This window comes from Nipponia nippon, unplaced genomic scaffold, assembly GCF_047370975.1.
Source record: "Nipponia nippon isolate SJK-2023a ecotype South Korea unplaced genomic scaffold, ASM4737097v1 scaffold_1, whole genome shotgun sequence".
NCBI lineage: Eukaryota > Metazoa > Chordata > Aves > Pelecaniformes > Threskiornithidae > Nipponia > Nipponia nippon.
The window spans coordinates 22,111,241-22,130,135 of NW_028262290.1; the positions used below are offsets into that span (position 1 = coordinate 22,111,241).

Below are 18,895 nucleotides of genomic sequence, written 5' to 3' on the forward strand. Positions count from 1 at the left end.
CTCATAATAGATAATAACTCACTATAAAATGTTCTTACCATTGCAACACAAAAAAAATAGAAGATTCTGTCTGAATTCATTAAGAAGAAAAATCAGTTCTATATGTGAATTAAAGCAGTAACTTACTACAGTACAAGGCGTTCGTTGTAAATCAAGAATATATAACCTAACGATGTTTGTGCATTTTTGTAATATCTCTAACTATATAACAATAATAGAGATATTATTCATGTAAGCATGTGTCTCTGTCTGGAAATGGTTTCTGTTGAAGTACGGTAATATGATCCATAAAATATGCATGGTTAGTAAAAAAGAAAGGAAAGGTGCATGCCATATCTGTATGGAAGAGAGAATGACTGACATCACATAGATCAAAATATGATTGTATGCACATTAGGAGGCAGCATATTTTTCTGTGCTTTGTGTATTTCAACATTCAGAGCAAAAGACTTAAATACCATCTATCTTCTGAGCATCCAGTCAATACTCCACTATTTATTTCTTTATTATTAATACTTTATGCATTTAGCTTAAAATCAATTCTTTATGTTTTTATAAACACGTTAACAACATAACACCAAAGATGCTTATGACATACCTAATTCTCACTGTCCAAAACTGAAACACATGCAACTTTCATTTAGCTAATAGCCAGTCTAAAACACTTAAGATCATAATGTAAATAAATCATAATGTAGTAAAATCATTAAGCTTTGCATTACCTAACTGCAAACGAATGCCAGAAACGTTCCAGGTTTGGATCTAAAATAAACACGTCTTTTGAGCTGCTCACGAAAATCATGATCTCATATGCACATGTAGATGGGAATTCTCGGAAGACCATGGAGACATGGACGAGGTTTAGACATAGCAGATTTTTAAAAAGACAAAAGAACTCCAAGATACTTTTTTTTTTTGGCAACCTTAATTTAGACTTCTAGCGTTTACCACACATTCCTCACTTGCTACATGATAGTAGTCGATGGTAGAAGTATATCAAATGATGGTATGGCAAAATGAAAATATTAAGTCTGCATCCTCACAGATTTCTGAAACTTTACATATTTTGTTACAAATAGCATAGACAGAAAACTTGCAGCAGCAACTTTTTTCAGATATTAAAATAATGAAGTTAGTCTGATAAGGCAGCACCATAGGTTTTGCAATATGATCACTCACACACACACACACACACACACACACACACACTCCCCCATACACCCCTGCAGAAAGTGAAAACAGATTGCCACTATTCTGACAAGAAGATTCCAGACATATAGGCAAACATGACAACTTTCGTTTTTTGAAGTGAACAGAAAATGATGACTTAAAATTTTCTGATATCGCTCACCTGTTTGTCCATTTCCTTACACCTTCATAAAAAATCAGTGAACAAAACAGAGACCAGCTATTCAGTGACAAATTAGATAGCCTAATTGGAAGTACTTGGTATCCAGGAAGAGGCTTGACATATCAGAACAATCTCAGAAGCACACTTGAAAACACATACACACACTCACTTGAACCACCCACGGCATATCTTTCTGTTCTTCTTACTGTGCAAGGCAGTTTCACCTGGTCTTTACTGCTTGGGATATTTTATTCAACAGTAAAGATGAGGCATTAGAAGATAATCTATTACGTTCAATTTTCATTCTCTGTGACCAGGTGCCACAATTTGATTAACATTCCAGCTCCCCTGTTAGAGTGGGAAGTTGACTCCCAAGTATTTCTGTGGAAAGGATGAAGTCCTGGAGTACGATTACATACTGACAGTCTTGTGCTTATTGGAATACCCATAAATAATTCTGAATGCAAACCAAGACTTTCTGTTCCACTGTTAGAGCCTGCAGGATTCACACTCAGTTGACACAAAAAACTTCTATCATCCTATTACCGTTTACCTATTCTGATAGTTAGCTTTTTCCAGTGCATTATCTGATTGTAATTTAAGTAATACATTGTATCATTGGCAACACTACTATCCTCCATTTTTAGTAACACTCTTTTACACTTTTTCAATTGAAAATAGCAAATTAAATGAAGTATGAAGCAAATTAAATGACAAGTATGAAGTTATTAAGATTGCTAAAAAGTAAATATAATCTTCTACTGGTATGAATTTGCCTTTAACCAAATACGCCCAAACTTTTCAAGTTACAATTTTCCAAAAATCTAGCCATGTGAAGAAATGGGAATTATCTTAATCAGACTGTAGAGTAAGAAATAGGTGGTTCTTTGGGTCAATTAGTTGGAAATTTAGGGGGAAAAGTGCCTTTGAAAGCGGTAGAAGGGAAAAGAGAGACAGTTAGCATATGAAATTTAGGGTAAGTACTGTGGGAAGGAATGCAGTAAAAAACTGGGCCTGGGATCAAGTTAGGACTGCAAGACTGAGTGCAGAATTGCTCAAGGGAAGAGGGGGCAGGAACTAATAAAATGATGTGGCTTCAGGGAAAAGGTGTGCTATCTTCCTATTAGCATCTTACTCATTCCAACAATGGTAAGCAACTGCTATAACTAGTTACTTTTTCCAAACAAGTGAAGCCAGTGAAATGGTTCTAAAAGTTTAGGTTCTCATCTGAACAAAGCAAGAGTTAATGTGCTCTGTGGTAGAATGTTTTCCATGTTGCTTCATAAACACCTGGGAAATCACACTTAAAAACTACATAAATAAAATGTGAAGTCAAGCTCTCAACCTTTAGAAAATGGCAAATGCCATTCAAGAATAAAACACTGGTTATATAATTTCTCCTGCTACATTCCATAGAAAAGCTTAACAGAAGAGTTTTATGTAATAGTTTAGTTTTTTTAAAGGAGAAGAAATTTTCTTTACTTATAAACATCAACAGTTTTTCCACTGATAATGGTATGGATGCTTTTTGCCACATCAATTGTATAGAAATTCCTGCTTATCTCCTAGGACAGATGAAATCCTAGAAATATTCCAACTGATTGCAATTGACAGTTTGAAGACTTTAGCAGTGAAACAATAGCAATTATCAGCAGAGAATTTGTGAACCGACACATATTCAATCAAGATGACTTTCAACAAGAAAATCAGTACCACATTATCACAGTGCTCCCCACAATGTCTTTTAAGTCCTTGCTCCAAAGGGCATAACAGCAAAGTCTTTTATCAGAACTGCGTTATTTTAAACATGGGCATTTTGGATGTGCATTTTATTCTGAGGAATGTATCTATGACTTTTTGTTGTTTTTTTTTTTTTTTTAATTCAGCTCAAAGATCATGATGAGTCCTTACAGATGTAGCTACATTTGGGAGACTACACTTCTCTTGCCACCTTCCTACTCCATCCTTCTGTTGGAGGTTACCATCCTTCAGCAGACGCATGGAGGCACCAGGTGGGTGGTGCACATAACTGTGCAATTTAACAGTGAGTTCACTGCGAAGTAATGTGCCCACTGTAAATAACAGCAGCTAAAGAGAAAACACTCTCCTTTCTGCCATCTTTACTGCGAGGCTAAAACATGGCAGTGTGCTTGGCCTGCAATCCCTTCAGCAGTTAAATCCATTAGGGCTCATGAGTGAGAGCCCTGGGAGAGGAAATTGTATTTGGCAACATTGGTAACTGAAAACAGAATCTGTTAATGGAAAGTGTAGGATGGTCTTACTTATAGGAATCCCTACTGGTACAATCTCTAGTGTGTTTTTTACTTGCAGTTGTAGGCACAGACATACAAAATAATTAGGAAGTGCAATATACTATTAATGCACATGGTAAAATTTTGAAAGGAGAAAAAGAACTTAATGAAACACTGCAATTATTGAGACTTAAGTTGATGCATACATTTTATAACATAGCTGTAAGCAAATTTTCAGCAATGAATTTCTTTTACTTTACTGGGTATTTGAAGAAGCAAAGAAACAATGACATTGCATACTCACATATGGGTATGTACCCATATGACACACACAACCAAAAATTGAAAATATTATCCCAGAATTTCCACATAAAGCATCAGGTACCCTTTATACTCTACAATATCTTTGTATCTGTAATATACACATAAATGACTGTACTGTAAAATATTAACTAAATAATAAATGACTACTTAATTACATATTATTCAGCTGTGTATTTAATAAAGAATGTGAAAAAAAAATTATCAGTTAAGTTTTCTGGTTTTTACTATGGTGCAATGTCTCAAAAACCTCTTTTTTCAAGTTTGACCTAATCTGGCACCTAGCTATTAACCATGTTGGATTAGGAGCCTGCTACTTACAGATGAAGCAACTGCCAGTGTAAGATGACTTTTAGAAATGTAGAATTTATATTGCGCTTGGCCACATTTAATTTTGTGTTAAATAATGGAAACAGCTAATTAAATGGCATCTTATCTAATATGCAGCAGACTCATGGTAGTGAATTATTTTGGTCTTCACTGATTTGACTATAGTAACCAGAATTTTTGGCATGTATTTTGGCATTTACTTGAAGACATATTTAAAAAAAAAAGTTCTTTCAAGAGCATGAAACAAACAAAATGTTCAACAGAAAGTCTGTATTTAAATGTGCTAATGAAATCATCTCTCAGTAATGCTGTGATAGTCATGCTAGTCCCAGCATATCAAGACATCATCGAAGTGATTTAAAGATAATGGAGAATATTTATTTAAATAATCATGGCTATGACTACCCCATTACTTTAACATAGCAGATAATAACATTTGTTCTTTAAAATGGAAACTGTCCAATAGTCCTGATGAAGGGATAACAGACCCAAAATTTAACTTGCTTTTCCCCTCTTCTTTTCTTGTAAGTGCCTAGTAGAAAAACATTTATACTTCAGGAATTTTCTCATACATTTCTACTGCAAGACTATTTGAGTTAGGCATTCTCTGAATGCTCTGGCCTAATATATCTATGCTAAATTCACCATTAGCAATTTTCATGCCTCAAGGAGAGCACATCTAGGATAAACAATATAGTTAGATTAATAGTTGCTAAATACTATCTAAGCTGGTTAGAGGAGCTGTGGGGCCGAGTAAAATTTCCTTACACTGTCCTGGTGTTTGTTGTTAACTGCTGATATATCTTCCAGAAAGTAACACACAGATATGGTTTTGGCTGATGTCTTGGTTTTGGAACTATGCTAAGATTCTCACACTGTTCGTCTGATTCACCTAATTATATTGATGGCTTAAATATAAAACTCTGAGGTCATAGAATCACAGAATGGTTTGGGTTGGAAGGGACTTTAAAAATCATCTGGTTCCAACCCCCCTGCCATGGGCAGACAACTTTCACTAGCCCAGGTTGCTCAAAGCCCCATCCAACCTGGCCTTGAACATTTCCAGGGATGGGGCAACCACAACTTCTCTGGGCAAGCTCTTCCAGTGCCTCACCATTCTCATAGTAAAGAAGTTTTTGTTATATCTAATCTAAATCTATCCTCTTTCCATTTGTAGCCATTACCCCTTGTCCTATCACTATGCTCCCTTGTAAAAAGTCCATCACCAGGTTTCTTGTAGGCCCCCTTTAAATACTGAAAGGCTACAATAAGGGCTCTCCAGCGCCTTTTCTTCTCCAGGCTGAACAACCCCAACTGTCTCAGCCTGTCCTCATAGCAGAGGTGCTCCAGCCCAAATCTGGTCAAATCTGGCTCTTTCCAACATTTTCTCTGTAGTTTGGTTAGTTTCAGTTTCTGAAGTGAGGTAAAAGTCTGCTTCAGAGAGTTTATTGTAACATGTCCAACTGAAGTTTACAAGGTTATCCCATTACAGATAAAAGATCTGATGGAATTTAGGGCTGTATTAGGTCACAAGCATTCGTATTTCTCTCTATTACAAATTCAGACTATTTAATAAAGGAGTGTGGCACTTGCAGAAAAACTTGCATTTTGACAAAAATGAACCAGTACATCTATATTAAATATATAGGTAACGAATTAACTTGATTTCCCACTTTGAGTTACCAATATACATGGTACAATTCTGATACTTTTGATAATACGGCAACAGATACAAATTTTAACTGTAACTTTACCCTGCCAACAAAATCAGTATATGATTCAATGGTAACATTTGACATATTTAAAGGCTTGGTGTTTGAAATTAAAATTATCTCAAATTAAATTTAAAAAATAATGTCTTTCAGCTTTTTTAAAATAATTTGATTTTCACTTCTAACTATGCATTCAGTTTTGAAGGAATGTTTACATTGCCATTAGGCTTGAGGTCATTAGACATTTTTGTATGTGGTTTGAACTAACTCCTTAGTGCCATATACCTTAGACAATTTATGTTGAATTATCTAGGGAAAGAATTTTCTTACTCATATTCTCAGTCATATTTTAACTTATATGAGCATGTTTACAGGAAGGTACTTTTTCAAAGTCCCTTTTTTTGTAAGCAGTTCCAAGGAATAAATAGACCATGGAAACAACAAACCGTCAGAGCTGTGGGAAAGCAAAGTGTGATTTTTTTTTCAGAGGTAAGTGTGGAACTAAACAAGGATGACAGTTAGAGAGATTATAAACCTATACAAAGGTTCAGTTTTTCCACTTCTCCAAACTGCCTGCAGTTCTGGCAGTTTTAAGAATCAATACAATTAAAGAGTTACTTTAGGGACTTATGTACGCACCATTGTTTTGTATTATGTAACACAGAGAGTATAAAAATACTCACTAACAAAATTTGAAGTTTAATAATCTTTCCATTCATAAAACCACTGTCAAACTAACAATGAATATAAAACATGATAAGTGTTTGGCAATAGTCCTTTTCTATTCTCTTGAGTGTTGCCTAAAACTAATATGCTTCAGAGACTGTATGTTGCAATAGAGGCATAGCTAGTTAACAATCTGATTACACAGGCAACCACTTGCTGTGTACGAAGAGCAGAACTTCTGTGTGTGTTTTGGAAAACAGAGATGACACATAAACCTGTGTTCAGAGATTCAGAGCACAGCTAACAAGCAAATACTTATTCATCTAGAATGGTCATGTGAAAATTCAATAATCTCATCACCAAAAACTTTTTGACGTTATTTTTCTGACATATTCTAAAAAACCAATTTTCTTTCTCTAAGCCAAGCTTCCATAGGGGTTATTTGATTGAAGTGATGGGGAAAGATTGTGGTGCTGTACTTCAAGCCACCTTTCACTGCTTTGCATTTATCTGGGAGGCAGCAAGTAAACTTTCACAGTGAACAAACCCAGAAGCATTCCATAGGGCATATACAGGCTCTAAGGACAAGTTCAGATCCTATTTCAAGGATGACTGGTCTAAAAATCAACATAATATTATCCGAAAAGCATTCTGTTCTTTTCTTTTAGGGAAACAGCTCAGAATCCTTAAGTTACTGCCTTCTGTATGAAAATCAGATAACCTCATGAGCCAACTAAATAGCATTCTTCTTTTCTCTAACTTAAATAGAAATATTAGTTTAATGCAAAAAAGAGGTTCACCTATGACCTATTATACTTGTAATGAATACAGTTAAGATTCTGGTTGATAAATACTTGATCGCTTTCCAATATCTTAATTTTTTTGCCCATTTGACTTTTTTTGGCCAAATTCAATTACAAATCATTTGAATAGATATGCTTTTTTTTTTTCCTTTTGGTGCTCCTTTTTCTAATTTACCTGATTAGGATTAGGATTAGGAACAATTAATCTTTTTTTTTTTTTTCTGAAGAATTTTTTCTTACACTCCTTACAATCATTGACCATCACATTAATGCTCTTTTAAGACATATTCATATTTTCTGTTCAATATTGATAACAAAAAGCCAGTGATTTCTTAAATTCTTTGTATTACAGTTAGCAACACCAATTATGTGCTTTGATGTCACTTGAGGAATAACCTGTAATAATCATCTGTAAAAGTATTAACTTCATATACTAGTCACATAGCCTTCAATAAGATTACAAAATGTATCTGTATTGCTCCTTGCTATATGCAATTATGAAATGGAACAATATCTAGCAATCATGCCTCTCTGATTATAATGTGCAGGTTTTCAACTTGGTGTATAAGAAGCTGGAAGATTTTCAAAATTAAAGGTAAAAAATGCTTTTTCTTTTGATTTTCTGACCTGAAGACAATGATGGGAAAGAACTTATCAATATTTTTTTTAATGTCACAAAGGTACTACCACAATTAATTCAGCAAAATTAACTACATTATCCAACTATTGCGGGCAATCCTTTTTTGTATCATTAAAATTCATAGAGGTTGCTACAGCTCCACTCGCTCTTTGGGAAGTTCCATTAGGCAAAACATGAGTCATGGTAAGATGTGCCTCTAAACACAAAGACCCCAATTTCATTCTAACGCACATTGCCATAACCGCTTTTTTTTCCCCTACAAAAAAGGCTCACAAAGTTGAGAAAAGACAAACACCGTGCTAGAATATATTTTTCTTATATCTGTGAATTGCACTGTATCCAATGGGAGCACTACATTAACACTGAGCTGAAATTATCCATTTTTATGTCTCTTTATTCAGCAGCAAAAATGACCAAATCTACTGATAGATTTTTTTGAAGATATTCAGGACTTAAAGAATTTATTAAGATAGTACATAAAAATATTTTTGTAAAAAAGGACAACTAAGCTACTTGTCTTTTATACCGTACAATTTCTCATAGATTTTTCAGGTTCCTTCTTGGCAAAGATAGATACACTAACTTGACAGTTCTTTCAGCCTTGTGTGCACTGTATATTTTTTAATGTATATCATGCAACCAGTGGATAAATGAGTAGGGAAATATTCATCTGTGGGATTAGGTAAGTAATTTTGCTATTTAGGGAGCTACCATGCTGAAGTCATTCACACTGATGAGGGTAGGCTACAGCTGTTTCTAATTCCAGTCAGGTATTTACCTCTCTCTGTCCGGGGAGTAGTGGTCATCTATAACACGGTGTCTATCCATTCGGTTCAGGGTATTGTAATGCGCAGGAGTAGATCGAGTCCCTCGTGGTCCCTGATCCACATTCCGACTAAGGATAAAAGACATCAGATTCTGAGTTCTGGGTGTGCCTGGACCACATCCTCTCACTGGTTTGTACAGACAATTACTAGCAAACATGGCAGTAATGAGATGCGTTATCTGACCTGTCTTTTGTATACTTTTATTCTCACATAATTCATAATCTCAGGGTAAAAATTTTTCTCCTACAGAAAAAGGTGCTAAGTCCATGCTAGGGATATGGTTTTTTAATTTTGTTTCTGTTTCTTTGTTCTGGAAATGAGAGGATAATATACATTTTTTTTAATTAAAAAGGTTAATTTTAGAAAAAATTTCCTTAGTCTTTCCAGACTAGTACCTTCAAGGAAAATTTCCTTTCTAGCTGAAACATACACTGTAAAGAATTTTCCATGAGCTCTTGAGTTTGGCTATACTATAAAGATGTAAACTGTAGTAAGACACAATGAGGACTTCTGGCTGTTATGGTAGAGTGCAGCCTGCTGAAAACATTGTCATCTGAATTAAACAACAGATGCTTGTTTTGCATTGGAAACCTTATTCTGTAATCTCACTAGAATAGAATCTGAAGACAGAACTGTTTAATTAGGTAGAAGGGGTACACATAGTGCAGGCTTCATTAAAGCCAGCAGTGTGCCCAGGTGGCCAAGAAGGCCAATAGCATCCTGGCTTGTATCAGAAATAGTGTGGCCAGCAGGACCAGGGAGGTGGTTGTCCCCCTGTACTCGGCACTGGTGAGGCCGCACCTTGAGTACTGTGTTCAGTTTTGGGCCCCTCACTACCAGAAGGACATTGAGGTGCTGGAGCATGTCCAGAGAAGGGCAACAAAGCTGGGGCAGGGTCTGGAGCACAAGTCTTATGAGGAGCGGATGAGGGAGCTGGGGCTGTTTAGCCTGGAGGAAAGGAGGCTGAGGGGAGACCTTATCGCTGTCTACAACTACCTGAAAGGAGGTTGTAGCGAGGTGGGGGTCGGTCTCTTCTCCCAAGTAAGAAGCAATAGGACAAGAGGAAATGGCCTCAAGTTGCACCAGTGGAGGTTTAGGTTGGCTATTAGGAAAAACTACTTCAGTGAAACGGTTGTCAAGATTGGAACAGGCTGCCCAAGGAAGTGGTTGAGTCCCCATCCCTGGAAGTATTTAAAAGACAGGTAGATGTGGTGCTTGAGGGCATGGTTTAGTGGTGGATTTGGCAGTGCTAGGTTAACAGTTGGACTTGATGATCTTAAAGGTCTTTCCCAACCTAAACGATTCTATGATTCTAATCATCTTTACAGTTTTGTACTATTTGAGACCAAAGCTTTGCCTATCAGTTGCTTTACTCAGTTTAACCATTAATACCTACTGATACACACTAACTTCACTTTTTCTGCTCTGTAAAACAAATCCACAAGAACAGGAAGATAGAAGGACAACAGTTAATGGTAATAATTATCAGATAATTAAAACATAATTGTTTTGTATAGATTTGAAAATAACAGTTTGTGTGCTTCCCTCTACACAAGTTCAAATTTTAGACCAATAAATTCTTCCACCTCCTGTCTTTTCCTGCAGTCTTCCCTAATGTGGGCTTAATTTTTTTTTTTTCCACTTTTATACCATTCGGTTCCTGTGTCCTTCCTTGTCACTTTGTCTGCCTTTTGGTACCTGTCGTCCTTATCCTTCGTCATTTGCCAGTCCTTGATTAGTGTTAACCTGTATGTCTGTCCTTCACTGCTGCTGCCATGCTGTTGTTTATTTCTGCATATAAGTGCTATGAAGATGTTGCATTACACGTAAACTTGTGCCTTCAGTTCTATTTCATTTCTCATGAAGCATTTCTCCACTCTGGCTTTCATGATGCCAAATATAAAGTTTACTCTGGCTAGTGAACTTTATATTTGCCATATCAAAAGTGAGTGTAATTCTTCTGCCTTCTACTGTACAACTATTTCCTGCAGCTTCTTCTCTGTACATGTTTTAACCCCCCTATTTATACCAAAATGATAGAAAATCCAGTATAGCCTTCACCCTGCCAGCCATTGGACTCTTTCATGTATATTTGTACTCTAGAAAGGACATTGACAGGGCTCTTCTGCTGTTGTTTGTTAACTTTTTTTACTTTTCCTAACACCCAGTTCTCATTACCCCTTTCTGAATTCTAGTTTCTGTCTGTCCCTTTTCCTCAGTGTCTCTCTTTTCAGTCAGGTTTCAAAAAAAAAAAAAAATCTTGTTATTAAATCTCTTATTAGAAGCCTTAGTCCTGAAAACACAGTACCATCCTGTCTGCTCAAATCACTTTCAATAAGATTGTGTTATTGGCTTATTGTTCTAAAAAAATGATTTTCTTTACATTTCTGTATTAAACCAGATTCTGACTTCATGCTGCTTTTTAACATCCTACACAACTGTAGTTCTTTTGCTTCAAAGTGTTGCTACTACTTCAGTTCTCTTTCACTGTGCTAAGAATGCCTTTGTCAGCCAGATTTACTGTTTAACAGAAAATGACATACTTTCTCCAATGAAACTTGTTCTATAAGAAAAGTTGCTTTCACAACATACGTCTTCAGTCCTTTGGAACTTTCTTGCAGTTGACAGAATATGTACGGAGCAACCAGATAACAGGTAAGCAGGTGAAAAGGTGTAATTGCAGCTGCCAATGGTAGAGAATAATGAGTATCCTACTAGATTTACCACACCATTTCAGCCTAGCCATTTTCTATAGTGACCTTCATCTCGCTTTTTCGAATGCAGAGTCTTAGAAAAATCTAAACATGACGTCATTCAGTGCCTGCCACACTCTAAACTCCATTCTGATCTACAGCAAGAATAACAGTCCATTAAATATATTAGTTGAAAACATTACAAGAGCAGAAACAATTTCTTGCCAGCTGCTATGTAATGTGGCTTTGGTGGAGTTTATTAACAAAATCCAGTAGAAGGACTGAGGACCGCAAAATGGCTTCTAAAATATAACAGTAATTTGCACTTCTACGGCCCAAGAGCTCCTGCCTGCAGAGGCATCAGTCAGTAACTGGGAGATCTCTGGGCATGCAGCATGCTTACTACAGTTAGAACATGTGTATAGCAGCACATATATGACAAACTCAACTAAACATGGTGCAAATGTGATTAATAGTGCTTATAGTTTTGCAGAGTACACCTGGATTTTCATTAGAATTAAAAAAGACATTTCTGTATCCCAGGGATTATGCTTCTTTTCTACAAATTCTCAAGTTCTAGCAACCCAATTCTCTGAGCTCGAGAAGTCCTCAAAGAAATTATTTGGTGTGTGGGCAGGGAAATATTACATAAATAATGCATTTGATTGTGACATTGTAGGAAACAGCTGAAATATTTTTATCTGTAAGTTCAAAATTATGTTTAAAAATTTAGCTTTAGGAAAGTCAGGAAGCAAGAAACATTTCATACATGTAAAGAAATGCAAAACTACAAGAAAATGAAAACAAGGTTTTTCAATGGTGTTGGACAAGTGTTATTACTAGCCTGGGTAAAAGTTCTGCCCAAAATTCACACAGGATGCACGCTCACATAAAAAAACAAACACACACCCCCAAAGAGATTTTGCTCACATGTATGTCTATATCCAAGACAAATAACCTCAGGAGATTTAGCATACGCAATTACTTAGACTGAAATCAGTATAGTAGAAATCAGAATAGGCCCCTCTGTGTCTACTGTTTATGTCTCATTTAAAGTCAGACTGTATTTACATATGGGTTTAGATTTCAAGTAGAAAATCAGTTTCTGCCTGTTAGCTGTCTGTGATGATATGGGATAATTTAGGATCCTAATACCTCACTAATGCAAAAGGATATCATTTAGTCTGCATCTGTTAGAGGAAATGGTAAGTAAACACATAAGTAAGAGAATATGAAGTCAAGAGAATTTTAAGCTAACAAAAAGAACAAAGATAACAGAAAGGAAAGTGGAACACAAGAGAATCAGAATGGCTGTAGAAGAAAGGGATAGACTCATATATCTGACAGGAAATATTGGATACCAGACCTTCAGTATTAAATGGGAATTGTGAACATTATGGGCAAAGAAAATAACTTCCCCTTTTTATTCCAGCTGAATTACACCAGCTGGAAACCTATCCATGCATAGTGACAAAAATGTTGGAAAACAGACTTCATTCCCCATGACATCTATCCTTCTGCTTCCTCTTAAGAAAGCTCATCCATGCAGGAAAATTCTTAATTCTGGCTTAAACAGTATATTCAATCAAGTAGTAGCCATTATCCAAAATGGCTAGCTTTTGGAAGACATGTCCTGATCTTTGTTTCACAAGATAGTTACCAGAGGCCTTCTAAGATCAGGAGTTGTCATTTTTCAGTATAAAATTGTATGTGTGTCAATTTATTCTTGATGCTTTAAAAGTCTGAATAAGATAGTAGAAAGCAAGCTACTATGGGCAGGACATATGGCTCTCCCAGAACCTTAATTCTACACAAACAAAAGGGTTGAAAACAGCCACTGACAAATGAATGCTAAGAAAATGTCAAACCATCACATGTTATAAAACATGGCACCTTCTAAATAGCTCTTGGAAATGAAAATCTGGAGAAATAATTTTCTTTCCTTGGAATGTACTGATTTTTGATGAAAAATAAGGCAAAATTAGGTGAATTTTTGCACATCAGTATAATGTAAGAAAAAACATTATTGGCTTTACATACTTTCATAAGATCTAACTAATTCATTGCCATTTTGAAAGACTGGAGATTCTTTCCAGTATTGTTACAGGATCAATACCACTTAAATTTATATACCTGCATAGTTAAATAACAGTTTACCTTTGTGGGGGAGGGACACTGGGAGACCACGATCTAGTCCGTCCTATACTATCTCCACGGTGAGGGGACCCTGATCGAGAGCAATGATTAGATGACATAACTTGTTCTGGCACTGATAGCGTTGAACTTTGAAGATCTCTCCCATTATGTCGATAATCTAAAAAGAAATGCAAATATTCAATGAATCTGAAATTGCACTTTTGAATTTCCTGCCATATCTGTAGTAGTTAGAAGTATGATAAAAGATGGAATTTGATCAAGAATGTTATCATGTCGTCTTCTTGGTTTTTGTAGTAAAAAATACATATGTAAAGTTGATTCCTGTTGTTATGCTTAAGTACAGCTATAGTTCCTATAGTTATACTTTAAAAGTATAGAGATAAATTGCCATACACCAAACTGGGGATTTATAATAATCAAAATATCCGAATTTACCATTTATTTGTGGTCAATATGATGCATTAATAATAAAACGAATAAAGCTGACTTTTTTCCTTAGAATAACATACTAAATTAATTATTGCATTTTTAATTAAAATTGTATTGTGACGATTGTATATAATATACTTCAAACAGAAATGTCCACAATTAAAAACTCATCCAAAGTTCAGTTTAAAATTTTGGGATAGGAAACAACTATGGGGTTAAATACAGAGTTGGGTTCAAGAAAGATTTGTATTTCAGAAACAATTAAAGTAACAATGACTCAATGACATCGGATTTCACTCACAGTTCTGAACTTAAACAATACGATTCCTTCACAAATATACAAGTTAAGGCCACGCTGACACCTGCTTACATCCTCGACCTGATCTTGAATTAGGATAATAGAAGGCATAAATGGTCTAAGCAAAAGCCTTCCCAGTTACAATAGCTTAAAAGGTTACCACATGGACATTTTACCTAGGCTTTTAAGAAAAATCTTTTTAAAAAGCTGGATGTATTAAAGTGAATGTCTGCATCTAATTGAAAAAGTTGAATTCACTGTCCTAAGGTACAATATTCTCTGTGAAGAAAAAAAAAAAAAAAAAAAAAAAAGATGCCAGATATACAGCAATTTCAAAGAAGTTTCCACAAATTTTATGAGGATCAAATTAATATATGATGATAAGAAATGGAAGAATTGCAAATCTTAATCTGATGATAATGTTTTGCAGAAATAGATCTTCAGACAGCTCCTGGTGGCTATGACAACTGATATAACTGACTTTTTGTTCTGAAGACAGTAACCAAGTAAAGAATACTTAGAGAGATCCACCTGGCACTGGAAAAATTCTGGCTCATAAAACTGTAATTCTTTTCCCATGAGAATCTTCTGAGAGTCCAAGAGCATTTGGTCTTCTACTCCAGATTGTTCATCGTTTTCTTCCTGGAAAATGTTTGGTAAGCACCTAAGCAAAACCTCATTAATTCAGTCCATTTTATGGTTCCAAGAACATTCGATACTTCTGACTGAGTATTCATATTCATTCTATGGCCTTAGGACCACTCTAATTCATAAATAACTTCTTCCTCCTATGTTTAGGTGTAAGCTGCTTTGTGTGTGTGTGTGTATGTGTGTACGTAAAGAGGAAAAACAGCAGATCATCATTACATTACATTAATATAACAATGTTGAGGATCACATACTCTCTCCTCACTTCAAAGCAATCCAGTCATGTTACATGTAGTCTCATCTGAGAGTCAGTAATGAACTACAGACTTTTATCACATAAATGAAGTATAGTTACTAGCATACACCCTGATAAAGCACATAAGGACCACACACAGTTCTGGGTGAAATGACCAACGGAGAGACAGGAGGAATTTTATCTGTGTCTGAAAGAGGGTGTTGTTCACTAACTAGTAAAGTATAGAAGATGTCTGAATAAGGTTTGTGCAAGTCAGTCTGGCAATCAATAGACTGTGCAATTCTGCAATTCTTTAACCAAAAGAGAAAGAGCTAAAGTAACAGCTGAAAGTTCAATAATGTTAAAATGAAAAATGTAACGAAGCAATAACAAATTTCTTACTTAAGCAAATCCATGACATATTTGCCGGTTTTATACACTAAACAAATATTGTCCTCAATACAAAAATAATGCACAAAGAACTACTTATTGATAAAACCAGCATTTCTGGAGAAAGCAGGGAAAGAACATACAAGGCAGGAAAATGAAAGAGGATCATTTTGCAGGTTCTTTGAAGACTTTGGTCAAGATGTCACCAAAAGAAAACTTCTACAGGTGAGAAACAGGCAACCAAGGGAACACAAGGGACCTGTAAGGAGCACTGCAGGCTACTACCTGCTACCCCAGAGAGCAAAAGAGCTATAAGCAATTCTGAGAGTTAAGACCACAAGTGAGAGCTCTGCAGACTGTTTTGGGATAGACTAGAAGATATTTTCTCTATTCTTAAGTGTTATTTTTTATATTTTACTGATTTTAATTTATGGTATATATCACTAAGACAAGCAGCTGACTGATTAAAAGGCATTGTGTACAGAGTAAGAAATGTACTGAAACAACCAGTGGTTATTACACTATGATAGCATACCATATACTGAAATAAAACAATACCCCAAATCCATATTTTCTGCAGAGAAGACCAACTGAAATTGGTATAATTTAGAAAGGGTTTTTTTCTTTTTACTATGACAGTAGGTGCTTAATTGCAAACAGCATCCTTACAATGCAAACCACATCTTTTCTAATTTCACAGTGAACAACTTACTCCGACAATGTCTAATATTTTCATTAAAAAACTGAAAAATCTGGAAAATGGCTTATCAGTTATTTTTGCTGATTATATTAATTGAGAAGTATTGTGAATAGCAACAAGGAATAAACAAATTTGTAAAGATAGTCTGAAAGTGGCAGAAAGGTTTTAATCTTTAAAAGACAAGTTGATACATTTGGGGAAAATAGAAAATTATCTCCAGGAAGGCATAATCTGAAAACACATTGTATTGGGGTTTTGTGGCAAGGTTTTGGTAGTGGGGGGGCTACAGGGGTGGCTTCTATGAGAAGCTGCTAGAAGCTTCCCCTATATCCCATAGAGCCAATGCCAGCCGGCCCCAAGATGGACCTGCCGCTGGCCAAGGCCGAGCCCATCAGTGATGGTGGTAGTGCCTCTGGGATAATATATTTAAGAAGGGGGAAAAAAAAGCCAACAGAACAGAAACTGCAGCTGAATAGAGGAGTAAGAATATGTGAGAGGAACAACTCTGCAGACACCAAGGTCAGTGAAGAAAGAGTGGGAGGAGGTGCTCCAGGTGCCAGAGCAAAGATTCCCCTGCAGCCCATGGTGAAGCCCATGGTGAGGCAGGCTGTCCCCCTGCAGCCCATGGAGGTCCACAGTGGAGCAGATATCCACCTGCAGCCTGTGGAGGACCCCACGCCAGAGCAGGTGAATGCCCGAAGGAGGCTGTGACCCTGTGGGAAGCCTGCACTGGAGCAAGTCCCTGGCAGGACCAGTGGCCCTGTGGAGAGAGGAGACCAGGCTGGAGCAGGTTTCCTGGCAGGACTTGTGACCCTGCAGGGGACCCATGCTGGAGCAGTTTGTGAAGAACTGCAGCCCATGGGGAGGACTCACGATGGAGAATTTCATGGAAGACTTTCTCCTGTGGGAGGGACCCCACGCTGGAGCAGGGGCAGAGTGTGGGGAGTCCTCCCTTGAGGAGGAAGGAGCGGCAGATACAACGTGTGATGAACTGACCAAGCTCCAATTCCCCATCCCCCTGCCCCACTGCGGGGAGGAGGTAGAGAAATCGGGAGTGAAGTTGAGCCTGGGAAGAAGGGAGGGGTGTGTGGAAGGTGTTTTAAGATTTAGTTTCCCTTTCTCATTACCCTACTCTGATTTGATTGGTAATAAATTAAACTAATTTCCCCAAGTCGAGTCTGTTTTGCCTGTGACAGTAATTGGTGAGTGATCTCTCCCTGCCCTTATCTCAACCCACAAGCCTTTTGCTGTATTTTCTCTCCCCTGTCCAGCTGAGGAGGGCGAGTGATAGAGTGGCTTTGGTGGGCACCTGGCATCAGCCAGGGTCAACCCAACACAGATATAAGTGAATAGTAACTTATTATGAACTTATATATAATGAAATAAAAAACATGATTTACTGTACAAGTATACATAACAGAATATTGTCTATTATTACCCTAATAAACCGTATCTACAGATATAAAAACCATAGAGATGGTTCTTAGTATTCTGCATATGCAGGAAGCATTTGTAGCATGTGGAGATGAAAAACATAATGAAGAGCAGTAATATGAAGAAATGGGAAAATCCTTAAAAAAAAAAACCCTAACATTTCAATCAGCAGTTTTATACAATATTTGGTATGTACGGACACCAAAGTACAAGGGGAATGAGTGATAGCATAAGGTATTCTACCTGAATGAACATAGTGAAGGGCAAGGAATTCAATTAACAAAACAGAAACAAAGACCTACTCTGTCTAAAAAAATTCCTAGAAGTGAGAACTAGTAAATCAAAATAATTAAATTTATTAAACCTGTATACATAAACAAATTAATTACTTTGAAACAAAAAGCCTCCTCCAGCTCTAACTTGTTATTGTAGTTGACCACTTGCACATTATTGCTGCAATAAATCAAAATATATGACTATCTAATTAAATTGTTGAGTATAATCCTGATCAAAAAATGTTTTATATTAAATTGGAAGCAGACATGCAATGCTTTCTGGTAACTAACACTGGTAGTGCGTCCTTCTAACAATTTCAAAAGGCAGAAACTATCAGCACTCCTAATAATTTTGCAAAACTAGACATGATAAGCTGTGTTCAAAGAAACAGATTAATATTCACTATGCCTTTTTTTGCTAGAAAATAAACTTTGAAATTTATAATTAATTCACTCAAAACAAAAACTACTATATTTACAAACTTCCCTTCTGCCAACAGGTCACACATTGAAAAGCAGCAGTTTCAGTAGGACAACCCACTAACATGAGTTAATTCCAAAGTCATCCTTCAGTTTTGTAGAGTTAATGTAGCTCTCTGCCTTATTTCACACTATGTATTTTCACTAGCTAGGAGTCAAAGCAACATAGAATGCTATCTAATACTGAAAATAACTGTATCAGATTTTCACAGAACAGAACTTTATGTGAACATCTGTAGAATTTAATAATTTTA

General features: G+C 36.2%; 1 protein-coding gene across 50 annotated transcripts in view; it reads right to left on the reverse strand.

The window, feature by feature from the left end:
• The window catches only part of RIMS2 (regulating synaptic membrane exocytosis 2), a 503,677-nt gene that overhangs the window by 163,934 nt on the left and 320,848 nt on the right, over positions 1-18,895 (reverse strand). For 48 of the 50 annotated variants that reach the window (XM_087748045.1, XM_087748037.1, XM_087747735.1 and 45 more), the window contains 2 exons: positions 13,753-13,909; positions 8,854-8,970 (listed from right to left, as the gene is read on the reverse strand). In XM_087748045.1, coding sequence (XP_087604171.1) covers positions 8,854-8,970; positions 13,753-13,909 — 274 coding nt within the window. The remainder of the gene's footprint in view (positions 1-8,853; positions 8,971-13,752; positions 13,910-18,895) is intronic. The other 2 variants (XM_087747979.1, XM_087747970.1) reach the window with 1 other exon arrangement.